This window comes from Synchiropus splendidus, chromosome 13, assembly GCF_027744825.2.
Source record: "Synchiropus splendidus isolate RoL2022-P1 chromosome 13, RoL_Sspl_1.0, whole genome shotgun sequence".
In the NCBI taxonomy this organism is placed as follows: domain Eukaryota; kingdom Metazoa; phylum Chordata; class Actinopteri; order Syngnathiformes; family Callionymidae; genus Synchiropus; species Synchiropus splendidus.
In genome coordinates, this window is record NC_071346.1 from 6,340,688 (window position 1) to 6,360,812 (window position 20,125).

General features: G+C 47.0%; 2 protein-coding genes across 3 annotated transcripts in view; both read left to right on the top strand.

Annotated features, from left to right (window-relative positions):
* slc22a23 (solute carrier family 22 member 23) overlaps window positions 1-13,337 on the top strand; it is a 37,752-nt gene extending 24,415 nt beyond the window's left edge. For both annotated transcript variants that reach the window (XM_053882348.1, XM_053882347.1), the window contains 7 exons: window positions 4,222-4,390; window positions 5,080-5,207; window positions 7,367-7,469; window positions 8,116-8,351; window positions 8,789-8,821; window positions 9,074-9,197; window positions 9,582-13,337. In XM_053882348.1, the coding sequence (XP_053738323.1) occupies window positions 4,222-4,390; window positions 5,080-5,207; window positions 7,367-7,469; window positions 8,116-8,351; window positions 8,789-8,821; window positions 9,074-9,197; window positions 9,582-10,833 (2,045 nt within the window). In that variant the 3' untranslated portion in view covers window positions 10,834-13,337. The remainder of the gene's footprint in view (window positions 1-4,221; window positions 4,391-5,079; window positions 5,208-7,366; window positions 7,470-8,115; window positions 8,352-8,788; window positions 8,822-9,073; window positions 9,198-9,581) is intronic.
* A 2,365-nt stretch (window positions 13,338-15,702) lies between these two features.
* LOC128769101 (tubulin beta-2A chain) lies at window positions 15,703-18,912 on the top strand. Its single transcript, XM_053882416.1, has 4 exons — window positions 15,703-15,839; window positions 16,034-16,142; window positions 16,781-16,891; window positions 17,651-18,912. Exons 1-4 carry the CDS (start codon window positions 15,783-15,785, stop codon window positions 18,721-18,723), a joined length of 1,350 nt encoding a protein of 449 aa, XP_053738391.1. The 5' UTR covers window positions 15,703-15,782; the 3' UTR covers window positions 18,724-18,912.
* Window positions 18,913-20,125: the final 1,213 nt, after the last annotated feature.

Genomic DNA, 20,125 nt, shown 5'->3' on the forward strand with positions numbered 1-20,125 from the left:
CAAAAGACTCCCCTTGTGGCATGTTACTTATGGTTTCATTGCTGGGAATGTCGGCGCCCGCGGCTGATGCCGGCTATTTGGCATTCTTTACAAATCCAGATAAGGATCTTATCAATGACTCTGACCTGTTCAGAGCCACTAGATCTTTTTCAAGGCTAAAATGGGGCAGGAGTGACCTCAGGATATTTCTGTGCTCTTCAAACCCTCCTTTATTTATGAGGCTAACTGAACAAGTGACACTTACTTTGCTATCTTTCCTGGTGTCAGCGGTTCGTGCTGTGAAGTGAAATGGATAGCATTCTCACCGACTGTAGAGATGTATTCGCATCAGTCGGCACAAAATTGAAAGCGGTGGCGACTGCACACCAAATAGACATCATCCAAATTTACATGCCACATGTAACTCCCGTCGCCCGGTTCAGTGGACCCTGTCTGTTCAACTGTCGCTTTTAATTACAGGTCCCTGACTCTGCATGGACACAGCAGTCAGTTTGTGTTTGGTTTGACCTCGTCGCTTCCTGGGCGCTCTTTCCATTTCCTTGATTTCAGTTCACCTCTGAAAACATTCTATTGATTGAGGAATAAATTATGTGTTATTTACAATGTGCATACCTGATCATTCAGCTTTTGTCATGATGGTAAGATGAGATAGATACTGAGTAGTATTTGAATTCATCTGTGGACTCTAGGGTGCTGTCTTTATTCGGGACCAAAGGTGTAAGAATACATTGAGACGCAGTATTTTGTATAGTGATATTTTTGGCTGAATTGCATGCACATGCAATTATCTGATTTTCCGTCTTAAAATGATGGATTGCAATTATGATTGCAATCCAAAATGATTATTGCAATATATTGTTGCAACAGTATCGCAGTATGCTGCAATGTATCGCATCATCATCATCGTATTGCAAGATACCTGCCGATAGACATAGATAGTTTTTTTTTTATTCTCCCCATTTTTCACATTTTTATTAAGACACTCTTGTCTGTCACCGGATGCGATTGTGTCCTCGGAGCTGCTGTAACACGACGTCAAAGCATTTGAAGCACATGTAAGAGACGCTATTACGATAACACAAAATTTACCAGTAAATCTGATTCATCTTGTATCATCAATATTAGCCGACTACTCCGTTACAAGTCAGAGCTGAAACCTTTCGTGGTGACCAAGTTTTCGAGGCGACTCACTACCTTATAGGTTGCGGCCCTTAAAATTCTTACTTTACTGCCAAAACTCTGTCTAGTCACGTCTCTGTTTCGATTAATATTAACCACCATGCCAGTACTTTTCCAGTTGGCGTTTCCAGTTGTTACCGTAACGTCCTAAGTATTTGTGTTGGATGAGTCTTTCTCATTTGGGAAACTTCCGCCGGGCTGCACAGGAGATATAATGGCCTTCCATTACTGCTGGTATTATATAGCTACTTTACAATGCATACAGAGAGCTTTTCAATCTCTGGTGACTGCAAGCAAACACCAAGGTTCACTAGGTCTTAATCAGGGAAATGCTCTTTGCTGACAACGCTGTTGTAGCATGTCAGTCAAGGGGAGGAGAGACCCATCAGCTGCTCTGCACATGCCTGACATGAGTGTGGTTGCAGAGCAGGTCTGTCTTGGTTTGCATCTTTCAAAGTTTGTTTGTCAGCAAGGCATAGGGGCTGCTGAAAGCTCTTCGCCCTAGCTGTGGAACACAAAGTGAAACAATGCACCACCACCGAGTGAGCACTTTTTAGGGCTGCCTTTAAGGCCTAACCTTTTGTTCAATTGCTAAAATATTGAACCTTGAATTCATTGGGTTGAAGATGTTTTTTCACCGCACTGAAGTCTAAATAAGGCCTGGTGAAACTTGGGTTCACCTTGATGACCTTCTGGACGATCGCTTGAGGCGATTACCAACCAGAGCATGCAGAGGGTTGATGGCTGGAGGCCAGCAAGACCTCATGTGACCAGCAGGAAAGGTCGCGACACGAGCATGTGGTGTCAGGAAGTGCATGCGCTGCTCGCCAGCAGCGGTTAACCAATCAGTTTGACATGTAAAACAATGGCCCGCCTTCAGAATTGAAAGAAAACTGTGTGCTCCGAACAAGAAGGTGTGATTCATTCCCTTGTTTCACCAAAGTCAGCAAACCAGCAAAGCTTCTTTTGGGATTATGTCAATTGGATGTAGTCTCATGTTGATGATGTAATTTTGCGCCATGTGGATCCAAATATATTCATCTTTTCACTTCAATCCCAATTCAAACTCTTCATCCGTTCACAGACTCAAAAAAAAAAAAGGTTCTGCCTCACATCTTTTTGGAAAATATATATGTCAGTTGGAGCGACTTCAAGTCTGGCATTATGAGAGTGCTGATCAAGTTGGTTGGATTAGGGTCACAAGTGTAAGAAGCTCAGGCCGCCGTTGATTTCCTCTCTCCTTATTCGGCAGTTTAATAATTAATCATAATTAATATTCTCTGGATGTATTTTTAATGTCTGGCTCCCGGCCCCAGTGAGCTTCCATCTAGTACTCATCACTTACAAAGTATGTCTCTTCTGCTTTAGTTCTTTTCTCTCTGGAAAAAAATGGCCAAAAATAACTGAAAGATTTTGTTCTTTAATGTTCCATTAAAATATGTGACATGAACTACACATAGGAACAGAGGAATTAGAGCTCCGACAAAAGAGCGTGGCGTCCGTGGAATGCAGTACTGGAAGTGTGCTCCCCGCACAACAAGAAAAGATTTTTGTTTGCTGCACATGACTGTGTATACGCAACTGAACGGTTCAAATCCGGAGCAGCGTGTAACTGGTGAATCATCACTATTGTTCCAGCAACAGGGGCTGAAGGAAGCACAAGGTTAGTTGGTTCAAACTCAGCGGGGCTTGCACCCTTAGCCCTGCGCGATGCTTATTGGCTTTGTCATTCCAGCTGCGATAGTGTCTGAGAACACAGAGCATTATTCATGTCCTCAGAAGGGGCCAAGTCCTAATTGAAATTCCACTCTCCTTTACTGGAATGAGTGGGGCGGCCGAAAAACCCACCGTATTATTCAGTTCCCGTCACCTTGAGAGACCCGTCCGCAGACAGTGCTGCAGAAACACCCGTTGTGATGGGAAACTCGACGGGGGAAAAAAAAAAGTTGCTTCACTCCGAGAATGTCGGTTCCAGTGGTGTTTGGCGGCGCCTCATTGGTGCAGCAGGAGCAGGCGTGTGTTTGCTGCTCGCCAGTGTGGCGTGAATGCTAATGACCCCGCGATGAATAAGCGCCCCTCTGATCGAAGACGAGTGAGCACAAAGAACTTCTTTCTATGATGTTCATTCTTCTAGCTGCCCACCACCTCAGGCTTGTCACAATCGCTGTGGAATTTCTGGGATATTCAACAGCCTGGAAATTGTGTTTATTAATGTGTACGACTTTAATGAAATGATATTTCCAAACATTGATGAATTTATTGAGGGATGTAAATACGTATTGACTGGTTAGCCTCACTTCTGTGTAGCTTTGTGCAGGTAGCATGTGCTTGCATTAGCATGACAGGGTAGAGAACATCAAGAACTTGTTGTTATTGAGAAGCAGTGAGAAATTACCATATTCTCTGGAATCATTAAGACATGTTAATTTCTGTTCCTTCAACTGGTTCCTGACTGAGGTTGGACTCCAACTTGCTGCGCCCCTGGCTCCGCATCACCACGAGGAGTTTGAGCGGCGACGGGTCGTAATGTTCAGAAGTGTGGCTTCATTTTGTTAGCAAAGATTACGTTTCTAAAGGATGAGCAAACCCCTTGGACACCATGTTAGAATGGTGAAATAGTGTTCCGTGCGATGCCACACTCGAGCTAACAGCTAGCATGTCAGTTAGCACGGAGCTAACTTGTTGTAAGTTTTAGATGTTGTGAAGTGTTCTCGGTTTCTCACCTCCTCATAATAATAACTGGAACTGAACTATGGAGCTACACTGAACACATGGTTTCAACACATTCAAATAAGGCCTTTTGATGTGGATGTTGATCCGATATTTTATATGAGATGCACATAATATTCAACCACATAAGGAAGCTATGTTCCATTGGGTGGAAGTTAAAGATGGCCGACGCCCAAATGGATTCGAAGCATTTCATTCATTCTCATCTAGAATTATTCTGTGAGGCTAAGGTCTATTAAATTATTCTGTTAAAACACACCTGAATGCTGCTGATATGGGGGAATGACAGCATGCTGTGCTTTCTCCTGCCAGGAATTGAGCTCTGCCTGCCAGGATGGCGTTTCTCCATGACCATGGTGGCCAGCTTCGTGATGCTGGGTGGTCAGCTGCTGATGCCTGTGGTGGCCTACCTCTGCCGGGACTGGCAGGTGCTGCAGGCCGTCATCATCTGCCCGCTGCTGCTCATGCTCTCCTACATCTGGTAAGCAAATTTTGTCTTGTTTTTGTGGTATTTTTGGTTACACCTTATAAGGATTAGGGAGCTAAATGTGTTTTCCTTTGAACAAATGTGCTCTAGTGACGCTTTACTGTCAAAGTAAATATTTAAGAAGGACATTAATAATTCACAAACCGAAAAGTGACATGTTCCCAGATGCTATAAGAGTCATTTAGAGGCTTGTTTGTCGTAATGCGTCCGTGTTGCCCTCATATTTACTTTTCTTAATCAGGCCAGACCGAATTTACGAGCGCAAACTGCCTTCTGTGCAGACAAAAGCTGACTGTGCGCATTCGGAGACACAGCCCATTGGGCCCAGTCGTTGAAACACTGCAGCTGATCACAGTTTGCTGAGTCGTGGAAAGGGCTCCGGATCCCTGGGAAGGAGTCCGGCCCACAAATCAGCGCCGCGCACGCAGGAAAAACACAAATAGATGAAGTCACTTTCGGGGTAATGCTGATTGAGCTGCTGACACTCTGGAAATATTCCGCCACCACTCTCAGATCTGTCTTGTTGAAGGGGAAATACAGCGCAAATCTCACTCGGCCAGGCCACGAGATTTAATACGTTCATTAAGGAGAGATACGAGTCGGCCTTTTAACAAGAACATTTTATGGCGGTCATATTTCAAGTCTTATTAACGAGGATTCCCCCCCCTCCCTCCTTCCGTCAGGATCTTCCCTGAGTCACTGCGGTGGCTGCTGGCCACTCAGCAGTACAGCCGCTCAAAGTGGATCATGGCGTTCATAGCCCAGAAAAACCGGGCCAACAGGGAGCTCGACACAGAAAACATCCTCACAGGTAATGAAAAAAGAAAAAGCTCTTCCACTCAGTACCATCCTCTAATCTTATTTTTGACAGTCGAGGGGTCGTTTCCCTGTCATATCCTTTTTCCACGTGCCGAGTGTGGCACATTGACAAGATTATCACGGTTTCCTGTCGAGTTGCCGTGGCAACGGACCCCTCCAGGGGTTAGAGTGGGTGTTCGACATAACATTATGGCACTGAAAAACTTTGTTATGTTCATTATTGCTGAGGCTGGTGGACAGTCGGCAGATGGATGTGGGTTTGAGGGTCAGGAGGAGTCACAGGAAGCAGACTGGAGCTGAAATGGAACCCAGGACGGCAAAGTGTGTCTGGTGAAAGTCTGAAGGAAAGCGTTGTTTACGTTGGTATAGTCAGTAAATTAACAATGAATAAGCCTCAAGTTTAAATGACGGCTTGGACTACACAGTTGTACAGCGACACCCTTGCTAGCTTGACCTTGGGAAACGTCAGCTGCAGAAACTTTATGAGGACTAGAAATTAGAATTTCAAATAAAATGCAAATCTAAAAACGTAAACACACTCAATCACACACACACAAGCAAAGAACCCAGAGACACACATTTGCCTGGAGACTAGATACATAGGCAAAACCCACACAAAAACACTCATAAGTATTCACCTGGAGTACTAGTACTATACACCATCCTGAAATTAAAATGGTAGTCAAGAGACTCACAGAGAAATTTGCTTAGGGATAAAAGAAGAAGAGCTCAGACACATGGGAGAATCTGTGTGGCTCACTTGGAGCTCCAAAAGAGAAGCACATGCAAGTAGAAACACACTGGAGGTCACACCTGGCATTGTTGTGAGTCAGCATCATTATTCCAGGAGATCATGCAAACAAGGAGACTCACACAGGTGACGACAGACACAGAGATGTTACGCTGGTATCTAGATCAAAAACGGTGTGTGAAGTCTAATGGCTGCGCCGTTACACAAGGCCATGGCAAAGTCCCTGGAGGACTGAAAAATCTGTTGGAAATCTGAGAAGATACTCAGGTCATCTGTTGCTGTGTTTCCCAGGATCCACACTCTCCTCCTGATGAACTCTTATGTTTGTCTATTATTCAATTCAAACTTTAGTTCAGCTCATTTGTCATAGCAGATTTAGCTCGGCAGAAGTCGTTGATCATGAATTGGCGGGGGATGTTTAGCGCCGCCGCTGTGAGCGGGAGGGAAGCATGAGCGATACAACCGGAGATGCCCTGAAGCACTCGCGTGTGGAATGTCGTCACATGAGTCAACATGAGCACAGAGCAACACAAAGCTGTTGTGTTACTGTGGAAACTCACACCTTGATTCCAAAACATCGACGGAGTTTCATGTCATGTCACATTTGATCCAGTTTGGGCGGGGCTTCTCGCCAACTGCTCTGCTGGGTACAACTCCCCTCTGACAAGACAGGAAGTGTAGTTTAGTTTTGAGGAAGTTGTTTCTTGGACTCGTGCATCCCTGTACAGAAACATCCCTGTTTATAGACATTTAAAGTTGCTAGTGAACTGATGAACTGCAAGAGGAAGAAGTGTGTTAGTTCTAAGTTTAGTTTCCTAAGTCAGTATTTTAACTGCATCAGAGTAGCAGGAAAGGGAAATTATATTTGGCTATATTTCTGTAAAAATATTTGTATCAATCCTGTAATATAAAATATGGATTTCATCTCACAACATACGGGAAAACGTTATTTTGTATAAATGTTTTGAAACTCCTTTAAATGATGTGATGTCAGTATAAAATGCAAGTAAAATAAAACCGGTATGAGGAAGAAAAACTACAAATGTTTCAGTTATGAAAAGTAGTGTGAATTAAGAAATTGGAAATGAATTTTACTTCAAAATTATTATATCAGCAGCTAAATAATAAGAAAATGATGATACTTATAATTCTTTTTCATGTGTTGTTTAATAATGTTTTAAATTTTATTGTTTAGATACTATTATATATATAATATGAATCCATTAATGTTATTTTACATCCAAATATTGACTCAGCTTCCCCCTTTGTGATGGCCTCATATGAGCTTTTGCTTTGTCAATATTGGCGTTTAATTGGAAGCTGCTCCGTTTACTATCCTGCCATGTTTGTTTTCATGGGCCTGTGCAGTGGTGTTATTGTTGTGATTTTGTTTGTCTCAGAACTTCAGAAAGCTCTTCAGAAGAAGCCAAAAAAGACGTGCATTGTGAAGATGGTGGGGACGAGGAACCTGTGGAAGAATATCGTCGTCCTCTGCGTCAACTCGTGAGTGGAAGCCATTTTCATCACAACATTAGAAGCAGCGTGTGTCTAAGTGTGTGCGGAAGTGGCTGCTGCCGGTCAGATGCTCCTCTAAAAAGACGGATTAACCTGGAAACTTGATACGGTATTGATCAATAAGCATCTCTACTTATGCTCAAGTGGTCTAACCTACCATTTGGATGCCGCCGGCTCCCATCTCCACTTTTGTTTTCTCTCTTCACACACCGCAGCTCGACCCGCGTTTAACTCTGTTCCAGACCAGTCAGCATAAATTTTACATGAGCTTTGTCTTTATGAAATATGAGACAGAGGGAAAAAGATGGAGGGAGTGCCTGCCTGCTTCTCCTTATGGCTTTCTGAGGACCAGTGTGGCCATGTTGAAGAGTCACCTGGCTGCTTCATCCTTTCAGATTTCTGTTCATCTCCATTTTGTTGCTCCTAGTAGAGTGAAATATAAATATCTGCCGTTCATTTCCATCACTGTAATTTATCATAGAAAATGTATTGGTTGCTGAAAAGATAAAAAGAAAATGTAAGGATCATCATGACAAAAAGTGTGTTTTTAAAGTGAAGTGAAACTTAGAAATTCTAGAATGAAATATTAATTATTTGAGTGTATGTGATGGAGCTTTATCTTCTTCTCCGTCAGGCTCACTGGCTACGGAATCCACCACTGCTTCGCCCGCAGCATGATGGACCCGGAAGCTCTGGAGACCACCATGTTCCACAACTTCTACGCCGACTACTACACCATGGCGGGCATCGCCGTGGCGTCCTGCCTGGCCTTGTGTCCGGCAGTGGGACTGATGGGGCGACGAGGGGGTCTCCTCATGTTCATGATCATCACTGCTCTGGCCTCGCTGCTGCAGCTCGGCCTGCTCAACTGTGAGTTTTGTGTGAAGCCGAGTGGTCTGCTTTGCCTCGGTATCATGGAGACACGACTTGTGAACAGCAGCGGCGCTTCATCGTTTCATCATCCTGAGTCTCATCAGTTCTGGCTGCTGCCCAGCCGTGATGCAATGAGAGTCCATTTGCTTCAATGATGTCATCGCCGGTGAAGAGAGGATCAATAGTGGCACACAAGCTGGCCACATCTGTCACCGCCGTTCACCACGTGAACTGCCAAACTCTCACGCCTCACCCTTGTAATGGCCTGCTCCGACATGGTAGTCAATGTGTACCCAGAAACTGCTCCGGTACACAACTGCGTTTACTCACTCACAACCCGCTGAATGTTTAACCAGAGTCGGGCGTTGTAATTGTTGTGAATCGCTGTGTTGACTAAAAGTTTGCGCTAATGTGTCTCATTCTTTTCCCTCCAGTGCTGGGAAAGTACAGCGTCCACCTGAACATCGGTAAGATCTTCACTTTCTGAGCCACACTACATGAAGCATGACAGCAGTATTGAAGTTGTGCTCTGCTACCTACGTGTAATCCTGGCACTCTGATTTCCTCCCATAGGCTTGTCAGCCAATTGAACTATATTCCTTCACACAAATGAATGTTTCGACTTAACAAGTCATCCATTCTACTCTATTAAAATCACCTTTATCGATGAGGTTTTTCTGGACCTGGCTGACTGGTGTGTGTCTGTGTTGGCGCTGCAGACAGGTCAGACATGCTGAATAAGAACTTCTCCATCGCCTTCTCCATCATTGGCATGTTCTCCTCCCACGCCGTCAGCAACCTGAGCATCTTCTTCTGCGCCGAGATCACGCCCACAGTCATCAGGTGAGCTGCCCTCGTGGGCCTCCTTCTCACAATACACTTGGCTTTTCAGGACATCGCTTCAAGTCTCACCTCGAGTGTGAAACAGAATCATTGACACGTTTTGGTGTTGAAATATAAATAATAGTCGACACTGGAGCTGTGGTTCATTTTAGGAGCGCGCCATCTGCTGGTCAGCAGGTGGCGGTGAAAGGGTTTTAATAGTAGCGCTGCAGCGCCCTCTGTTGTCGTATTGTGGATCCTACAGACGTTTTTGCCGTGAAATTCTGAGGGAGTGTGAGGTTCATTATTTCACATTCTTCTCCGTGACCTTTGACCTCCTGTCCTTTACATGCACCCTGGTTTTCCCTGTTCTTTTTCATAACCTCATGGTCGTCCACTCTGCAGGGGCGGGGGAGTGGGTTTGGTCCTGGCCAGCGCTGGCTTCGGCATGTTGACCGCCCCCATCATGGAGCTCCACAACCAGAAGGGCTACTTCCTGCACCACATCATCTTCGCCTGCTGCACCCTCATCTGCATCATCTGCATCCTGCTGCTGCCCGAGACTCGCTTCCAGCCGCTCCCCGAGACCCTGGCGGACGGCGAGAACTACACCCGCCAGCCTCTCCTCCCGCCACGGAAGCCCGGGGAGCAGCGCCTCCTGCTGCCCACATCTGAGAGCGCCAGGGACTACACCCGGGTGCACGACACGCCGCTGCACGAGGCCGCCGCCACCGTCGTCTCCACCATGGACTCCGCCGAAGAACTGACCGCTGCGGCCCACAAAGAGGACCCCAAAGACCCCAACGGTCACTCTGTGTTACCGTTCTCAGAGACCCCTCTGAGGGTCCTTGGCCGGGACACCGTCATCCACGCCAGTAAAGAGCGCCTCCTGTCTTCCTCTCCTCCGCAGAAGAACCTCACAGACCCACTTTTAGCCAAGGAATCTGCCGCCGAACTCTCACACCAGCAGAATGAGGTGTCACCCCCTGATCCTGCGGCCGACCCCTCCGCTGCTGCCCCCGCTTCCTCATTGATCTCCACCACGCCCATCATCGAGCCGGTACCCAGCTCCACTCTGGAGTCCCCAGAGCCGCTGGTCAACAACATCGGCTTGGAATCTGACACACCTCCGCCTGAGGCTCCGCCAGTCGCCTCCGTCAGCGCGCCCTCTGCTGTTCATGTCACGGACATCACCCCCGAGCCACCGCCCTCCAGCTGCCCAGACATTCCTGTGATATTAGAAATGGAACAAGAAGACTCCCTCGTTCCTCTTGTTGTTGCTCCCCTGCCGTCCAAATCTCCCTCTGATAATGACCCTTGTCCCACTTCCTCCACCCCCCCGAGCCCGGTTACCATTTCCCCTTCACACACCCCTCCCTCTCCTCTCTCAGAGGACTCCTTAACTCACACCACTCTACCCTCCATTCTCCCGATCACAGACATTGTCCACCCCCCTGAAACAGACGTTGCTCAGCCTGCACAGGACTCCTCTGGCTCCCTCCACCTGGACTCCATTCACTTACAGGATCTGGGCCGGTCAGAACCAGCCCCCCTCTCTCTGATCGACTGCACAGTTTCCTCCCCGATAGACTCTGAAGTTCTCTCCATGAGAGACAGCGCTAGCACAGAAAGCAACACTGTTAACGGAGAGTTGTGACTCACCCGCACACAACAGTCAGACGGGGAGGAGGTTTCCGGAGCTTCCCTCATCAACAGCAGGCTGGGTTTAGGAAGATACCATCTCCTCTTCAGTTCTGAAAGTCACCAGCCGAAAAAAAAACAAAACAAAAAAACACAGAACTGGGCAACGGAACGCACCAAGAAGAACGTCCCGCGCAGAAGTGTCGCCTGAACAGGTCAAAATTTCCCGCCATATTTTCCGCTGTCATGGTCAGAGGGACGCCGAAAACTAGCAAGGCCAAGTCTACACGTGCCAAACGTCGTGTTTCGGTGGAGCAAGGCGGGTTCAGAGCCAGAAGAAAGGTTTTCAAGTTTAAATCAGCCACTCTATCAAGATGTTTTTCTTTTAGCATCGCCAAAGTCCACCAAAACCAGCGTGCCAAAATGAAACGTGGAATATCATTTCCGAACCAAATTGCATCAGACAGACTGAGGAAAATGTCGTACAAATAACTTTTTTTTTTTTACATTCTGACATTTATAGTGATGTTAAAAAAAAGTTTATTTGACGTTCGGCAGTACATTAGTGGTAGATGTTTGCGTGTACTGTCAAGAGTAGCATTCATCTTCTGGATTCTTAGAAAAAAAACTTGAAATTTTGTTCATTTCTGATTTAAACTTGAACCTTTTGAGCAAAACATCAGTGTATCCGAGTTTCAAACCGCTTCAAATGTGGTCTTTGACCCTCTTTGGCCTGATAACAGCTTGACTCTTCCAAATGAACTCCTCCTGATAGCAGGGCTTCTGCTGGCTGTCGTCCAGTCCCTGTACCGAAGCGGCCATCTTTCCTCGCAGTATTAGTGGCGCCTTATTCTGCGGAGCATGAGAATGATTGACAGACAAGCAACGGCAAAACGGCACATTTTTTTTACAGCAAACACGTGCTCAAAATATTTCACGTTTTGGTGCTTTAAAACAAAAACCCGCCACAAATGAGTCCTGTTTGATGATGTCATAGCAAGTCACACCCCACCAAGCTCCACCGTCTTTCAGGGAGTGACATGAACAACGTGCTGCAGGTTTCAAAGTCCAGCTTTTATCACCTTTTGTTGCTCGCGATATCAGGAAGCCTTTTGTGTGAAGGTTGGAGCTGCACCAACCTTTCGTTTCCAGTTACAGACTGAAGAGTTTAAACCTCACCAAACTTTAAAATCCCTGTTGACGCACCGAAAAAGGATTTTAATTCCATGGTGCAGCCGGATTCAGAGCCCAAGTTGTCAGTGGCTAGCAAGAGCATGTTTTAGCTCAGAAGTACAACTGCTGTTGCGCTGTTCTCCCTGAATTTCTTCTTAAAAATACACTCAAGTTTGACAGTGGCATGTGAGTTGGCTAGTGGCCGCGTGTTTAGCTCCACACCTTCAGTTCCGAGTCGCAGGTTTTCTACAAATGACAAACCAGTCTGGGTCCTAAAAAAGTCTTTCATTTGGACGTTAAATTCTTCAATGCCAGTGTTGGTTACTATATGTCCCATCAGGTGGCTAGTTAGCTTCTCCTTTAGCAAAGCAATGTTGGTCACTAAAGGTGTCAGGTCTCAACCGACTATTCATTTGAAATATGCAGCAACAAATGACACATAAATAAAACAACCCCCAGCTGTTTGCACATCACTTAAAGAAGGCTATTAGCAGGTTAGCATGGAGTGGAGGCTAACATGCTAAGAGGTTTTGAAAAGTCAGTTATTTGGTGACGTATTGCGTCGTAACAAGAACAGAAAACTTTTACGTTGCATGTGCAGGAATTCACAACTCACATGCTTCGTGAAAAAAGTCGGAATCTATTGCTTTCACTGGCGACATACTAGCACTGGTCGCTCACGACTTACTGCACAAGTTGTGAGCCAAAACTTGACCTGGTACTTCACTGACTGATCATGTCTCCCGTGTACGCCGTCTTCAAACGCAGCTGGATTTTAACCAGGAAAGCATTCAGCGTTGGAGAAGAATTCCACTGATGTGAACGTTTTTATGTTGATGTACGGCACATGCATGCCACGCTGCTACACAGTCCAAGCACAAAGCCCTGTAATGTGAGTCGGAGGCGTCTGCTCGGTGACGGACGGAAGAAAAACGAAACAAAAAAAAAAAAAGGGAGTGGGAAGACAGACGTTCCATTTTCCACGTCTGCTTCCGACGACTGTTCGGCGTTGTGACAAGACGACTCAGCACAATACAAGTGCCGACGAATGCTTCCATTTTTAAAGCAGGTATTTTCACGATACATTTTTAATCGGGGTAAAATCGACGCCGTCAGCACCAGCGGGAGCATCGAGTTGGCCACTCGCAGGCGAACAAGCAAAGCGGAGCGACTCTTGCGTGAAGAATAATCGACACTTTCAACCGACTAATTTTCAGGAAGGGAGCGTTGAATGAATGTAAAAACAGAATTGTATCATTCTTTAATTTCTGGTTGTTTTGTTATAACATACATGATGCACTTGTACATAAAGCCATACCTGTTGTTAAATAAACTACTATTTATTGATCAGCTAGCCTGTCTGTTGTGTCGCCATGGCTTTTCAGCGAGAAGGTCACAGGTTCAAATCCAGCTCGAGGCGACTCTGTGTTTGGAATTCTGCATGTTGATGCGAGTTCACTCCGCACCGTGACGCTGGACCGCATGCGCTGGTTATCGTAGCGTTAGCCGTTGCGTCGGAAATGGAAATCCGAACAGTAAAACGCCTCACAATTTCGCGATTATAATGTTACGGATTCTATCGGGAAAAATCTGTAATATTCCAAGTAAAAAGTGATGCACGACTTGTGATCCTTTTTCAGAAAAAAAAACTGGCTGGTGACCGTAACAGAAAATGAAAAGGAAAATCAGTAAGACTAGTCATTGTCCCTCCTCTATGGGTCCTTTGATTTAGTTACGTAACTTACGCTGCGTTCCAGTTTCCTCTGGAATAACGTCCAGTTATCCAAGTTGAAAAGAAGATTGTGACATCCACGATAGGAACATGCTTTGTTTGCAGCTAGAAAACCCCAAGAATGCAGAGGAAACACGCATTCATGAAATGTGTTTGTTTTTTGGCGTGTGTCATTGATTCAAAACTACTTCCTGTTTACGTTCGGGGAAGCTATCTTGGATTGCAAACTGGTGTGGATTCTCCCACATTCAAACTGAGCTAACACTAGTTAGCGTTAGCCTTAAGAAACCACTGTTGTTCACTGTACAGTGTTATTTTTTAAACCGTAAAAACATATTTATCTCCAGAATATTTCTGAATATGAAGCCTTTTTTTGCCCATCGATCATTTAAAGAAGGCTTTTTACAAATGAACATGACTTGATGCTAATTTGCTCAGCGGTCTCATATTTTGAAAGGTCATAGATGCTTCTAGATTGTGAAACTGTAGTGTATCATCGTTTGAATTTGTGCGACCTTGCTGACAATGTGTCACAAACTTCGTCATGCGTGACAAAGACGCTGAATAAGCGATATTTATCAGCGCACTTCTTTTGTCCAGCCGAGCTCCTCCTTCGCAGAGGATCATCCCGCCGATTCAACCTGGACTGACATTCCACGGCGAGAGGTTTCGACATCTGCTCGGCAGCTGAATCACGAGTGACTGATCGCAACAGTGCGACCAAGAAACCAACTCCCAAACTGGCGCACCTTGTTTTCTTTATTACGCCTGCTGAGTGATGAAGATGAGCTCTGCCGTCACGTGGCCTCCTGCCAGACATGTACAGAGCTGCCACAAACACAATGCCGACGAAACATCGTGAATGTTCTGGGAGAAAACCACTGGCTTGTAACCTGTGCTTCGGCTCTTCTGAGGCCACGATTGACTCCAGCTGGTGGAGAGGTTGTAAGTATGTCTCCTTCTCATCTCTGCTCCTCATGGTTGTAGTCAAGTCGCAGGCCGGTTGCCTCTGAAAACAAACGTTTTAACAGCCCATGAAGATATTTCTGTCAACATGATGACGCATCACAATAACGCCACCTACCTGATAATACAAGAAAATGGCACCAACGTCCAATCCCTGCTACGCTAGCCTGTTGCTAACCATCTGATGTTTACCTGAAATACATTTGTTTTTGTGTTAGTGAACAAACAAGCACAATCTTTCCCCCAAGTGACTTTTCGTTTAATTTCTCCCAGTGAGTTTTATCCTGTAAACTTCTCTTTTTTTTTTTTTTTTTTTTTACCAGTGTTTTATTTTTTTTCTGGTCACAATTTCTTCCAATGTTTTTTCTTTACCCGTCACTTTTTCCTTCTCCTTTCCAAATATTTTCTTTATGCTCACCTTTTTTCAGTGACTTTTAAAAAAAAATTTATTCTTAATTTATTTTTTTTAAATCGGGTTTCGTACATAGTACTTTTTTGGGTTCGTACATTATTTCAAATGTATGAACAAACAAAGAAAAAAAAGTAAATTGATGCCTAGATTCATTCAATGTTCTGATCATGTTCTGTTCCTCAGACTATTAAATGCAAGGTCATAAAGTGAACAACAAACGTAGCTCAGTCGTGGAAAAAAAACAGCCATATACTTAAATAAGTTGTTCAAAATAAGCTTTTGTTGAACATGATCTCTGTGTTTGGATCCCTCAATGTGTTTGGTCCCTTAATCCCTCCGCTGTTTTTGTTCGAAACCCATCAGTGAGATGGTCATAATGTTTAGTCCCTGTGTCGTTTTGAGTGAAAGCAAGTATAACTGCTACTGTTTGCATAAAGAGAGCAGCATCCTGGAGGAGGAGGAGGAGGAGGAGGAGGAGGAGAAGGGGGGTGATGATGCTGCAGAATCTCCAGCGCCACTGCATCAAGCTGCTGCGCTCCCATTGGCCCGGGCGGATGCTGGGACGCTGTGACGTCACCGACCCGCAGCCGGTCCCTGCATCTCTCCGGCTCAACAGTCGCCGTGGAAATGCTGATTCACTAGAACGAGCAGGGAGCGAGAGCAGCGCCACAGCAGCGGAGCCATGAGGGAGATCGTCCACATCCAGGCGGGTCAGTGCGGGAACCAGATCGGAGCCAAGGTGCGGGGACTCGGCTCACATCCGTTCTCACACTGGACCTCAGATAAGTTGCTTTAGATTCGGGGCGTGGTGTCGCCTTCACGGACGCCGCAGTGACCCGCGCGTCACCGCAGAATAAACGCCCCAGGAACACGTGGCGCCGCGCGTCTGCTTCGTGATGTTCGGTACAGACACGTTGCTCCTGTGTGTCGCAGTTCTGGGAGGTGATCAGTGACGAGCACGGCATCGACCCCACCGGGAGCTACCAAGGTGACAGTGACCTGCAGCTGGAGCGCATCAACGTCTACTACAATGAAGCTTCCGGTAACCAAGCATTCAGTATTAGGTTATTAATGGTGAAATGTCTTGAGAGACTGAAACCAGTTTGGCGGTGAAATGAGTCACAGGGAGGCCGGAACAAAGGTGGGTCGCGGGGGCAGCAGTAGAGGTGAAGACGCCTGGGATTCCTTCACTTGAAAGACCAGCTGACACAGGAAGAGGAAGTAAATCATCACAACCGTTTATGTTTCATTTACTAAATATTAACTAAAAAAAATGATCAAGGATAAAAATGCATCTTCAATTTTGTAGGTGAAAACAACCAAGAGTGATGGATCAATAAATCATGACCTCATGCAACGTAATCTCAGGAAACAGGAAGTAGCGACACAAAATAAACCAGCAAAAGCAGTGACTTCCTGTCTCTCCTGGCTGACTCAGCTTCCCACGCTGAAAAAAAAGAACTTTAATAATGCTAATCCCACCTCTGACGCCCCCTGTCTGCAACATAGTCATTTGGACTGAGAAAAATTCAACGTAAAGTCTTTTGAATCTGCTGTGCTGACGGACTCTCCTGGCATCAGCCGCTGCTATTGACCGTACTTTCCATGCTGCTGTGCCAGAACCAGCCCTGGCTCCACTCACGGACGCACCTCCCTGACTCTCATCCTCCGACCCCACAGGCGACAAATATGTCCCTCGTGCCATCCTGGTGGACCTGGAGCCCGGAACCATGGACTCTGTCCGCTCCGGCCCGTTTGGTCAGCTGTTCAGACCCGACAACTTTGTCTTTGGTGAGTCTACAATCCACCCACAACACCAACACCACCCAAACACCAGGCGCTTCACCGCACTCTTCTCTGAAAACTAGGCTTACATCCAACTGTGATTCAGAGGACTGGTGACCTTTGAGTCATTGTTTATCTCCTCCGATCGTTTTTCATGTCACATTTTACGAGACTGACATTTTTGTATTTAATCAAAAGCTTTTATTGGACCTATTACCGAATGTTTTTTGGCAACCATTGCCCTACATTCTCGAGAACATACCGTGAATCGCCGAAAGTCTAAAAGGTAATACACCAGGTAGCTACAGAGAGTGTTACCCTTAGATATTTCGCCTCCATTTTCACCCTTATCGGGTCAATTTTTTTGTTTGTGTCTTCAGTCGGGAATGTATTGTGTCGCGGTGGCATGCGACGTTACCGATGGCGTTTCTTGTCTTGATAGTCAGCCCCCGTTGGTGTGTTCCCACTTACGCCCCCTGGTGACTGTAGGATTTCCAGGATGGAAAGTGGGAGAATCCTAACCCCCTCAAGTACGCAATCCAAGATGGCCCCCCGAACATAAACAGGAAGTAGAAAAAAGTATTCCGCAGATTTGTGTTTCCTCCTCTGATTTTCTAGTTTCAGTTGTCGCAAATTTATCGTGAAGTTGCTTATATCCATGCGTGAGAATAGACTTTGTGGTCACCATTATCTTCTCCGCTCAACGGGAACGGGGCATGTATCCGTACGCAAAGTCAAAGTAAGGTCGTTCTCCACCTCCCGCAGGTCAAAGTGGAGCAGGAAACAACTGGGCCAAGGGTCACTACACGGAAGGCGCCGAGCTGGTGGACTCGGTCCTGGACGTGGTGAGGAAGGAGTCGGAGAACTGCGACTGCCTCCAGGGCTTCCAGCTCACCCACTCCCTGGGCGGCGGCACGGGCTCCGGCATGGGCACGCTGCTCATCAGCAAGATCCGCGAGGAGTACCCGGACCGTATCATGAACACCTTCAGCGTCATGCCGTCGCCCAAGGTGTCGGACACGGTGGTGGAGCCGTACAACGCCACGCTGTCTGTGCACCAGCTGGTGGAGAACACGGACGAGACCTTCAGCATCGATAATGAAGCTCTGTACGACATCTGCTTCCGCACGCTGAAGCTGACCACCCCCACCTACGGGGACCTCAACCACCTGGTGTCGGCCACCATGAGCGGAGTGACCACCTGCCTGCGCTTCCCGGGACAGCTGAACGCGGATCTCCGGAAGCTGGCGGTCAACATGGTGCCCTTCCCTCGGCTGCATTTCTTCATGCCGGGGTTCGCCCCGCTCACCAGCAGGGGGAGCCAGCAGTACCGCGCCCTCTCCGTGCCGGAGCTCACCCAGCAGATGTTCGACGCCAAGAACATGATGGCCGCCTGCGACCCCCGCCACGGCCGCTACCTCACCGTGGCCGCCATCTTCCGCGGACGCATGTCCATGAAGGAGGTGGACGAGCAGATGCTGAGCGTGCAGAACAAGAACAGCAGCTACTTCGTGGAGTGGATCCCCAACAACGTCAAGACGGCCGTGTGCGACATCCCGCCCAGGGGGTTGAAGATGTCCGCCACCTTCATCGGCAACAGCACGGCCATCCAGGAGCTCTTCCGCAGGATCTCGGAGCAGTTCACCGCCATGTTCCGCCGCAAGGCCTTCCTGCACTGGTACACCGGAGAGGGGATGGATGAGATGGAGTTCACCGAGGCCGAGAGCAACATGAACGACCTGGTGTCCGAGTACCAGCAGTATCAAGACGCCACGGCCGACGAGATGGGCGAGTACGAGGAGGACGAAATGGAGGACGAGGACGACATCCGCCACTGACGCGCGGCGTGGCGCGGCGCGGCGCTTCTCCCAGCTGAACAATGTTCGCGGCTGCCATCCTCAAGTTTAGTCTGAAACTGAGTCATCGAAGGCTCCAGCAGTGAAGTCATGCTTTGCTTATTGCAAAATAGGTTTCAGAAAATGACCTGCTTTGAATTGTAAGCGCCAAATAAAACCCTGACCACAGTTCATCTGTCTCACAGTTTGTGCGTGCGTACGTGCGTGTGTGTGTGTGTACTGGTATAGCTGTCCTTGTCGGGACTAATTCTGAGGACACTTTTACTTGTGTGAGCATTTTGCATTGTGTTGACTTTTGTTTTTGCCGCTCCCTCCAGTCCAAGCCTCAATTTGAGGATCAAAACTTCAGTTTCAGTGGATGCTTAAGTTAAGGGTGAGAGGCTGGGGAAAGGGTTATGGCAATGAGAGGTCCTCACAAGGCTAGAGACACACACAAGCTTGTGTGTACCTGCTTTATTCTTCTTACTTGTTGGCCAGTTCTTGACAAAACACTGTCCTTGTGAGGACCTGACGCTGTTGTGACAGGTCCCCACAAGGACAGCGATGAGAACCTGTAGCAGTTGCGTGTGTGTGTCTGAAGCATTCCTCGGATTGTGTTGGGATGTGTGTGTGCTTGTCTATAGCTGGTGTGTTTACATGTGTGTCGCAGACCTCTACTATTGTCCACTGTGTTTGCTGTCCTCCCTTTGAGTGCAGTGTCTTCCTGGCGGAGCAGGTCTGTGCAAACGTCCTCATAAGTCCTGTTTGTTGGTGTCTACTGCAGGATTGTGCGTACGTCTTCCGTGCAGTTGCGTTGTGCGTCTCTAAAATAGCCTTGTTGGTGTTCATGTCCTCACAAGGGCAAGTGTTTTTGGTGTGTACGTGTGAACCTGTGTGACACTGCAGCAGGCCTGAGGGTGTGTGTCAGACCGGTGTGTGTTAGCCAAGCGCAGAAAGACAGTCCTGGAGTTGATCCATGATCCATCACCATCACAGAGCAACTTGTCAAAAACCCACTCTCCGACTGAGAAATGTGCTGCCGCTCCGACCGCACCTCCAACTGTCAGCAGTGGAAGGGATTTTCCCTCCGTTGTAAATGAAAAACATGGTGTTGACAGACGACTGACACAAGTCAGTTTTGTACTTTCTTTTCTTTTCTTTCTTCTTCTGTGGGCAAAGTAGGATGCAACCAAGCCTGGAGTCGAACCCCTCCGTTTCCTGGCGGCCGCGAGCGGCGCTTGGTATTGCAGGCATCCTACGGTCAGACGTCTTAACATCCGAAACTAACTCGCACTAATGACTTCCTGTTTGTCTGTGAAAAGTTGGCTCCACCATGTCAGACCGCAGACAGGAACCAGCCGACCTGATTCAGAAGATAATGGAGGCTGTCAAAATCCTTTGTAGG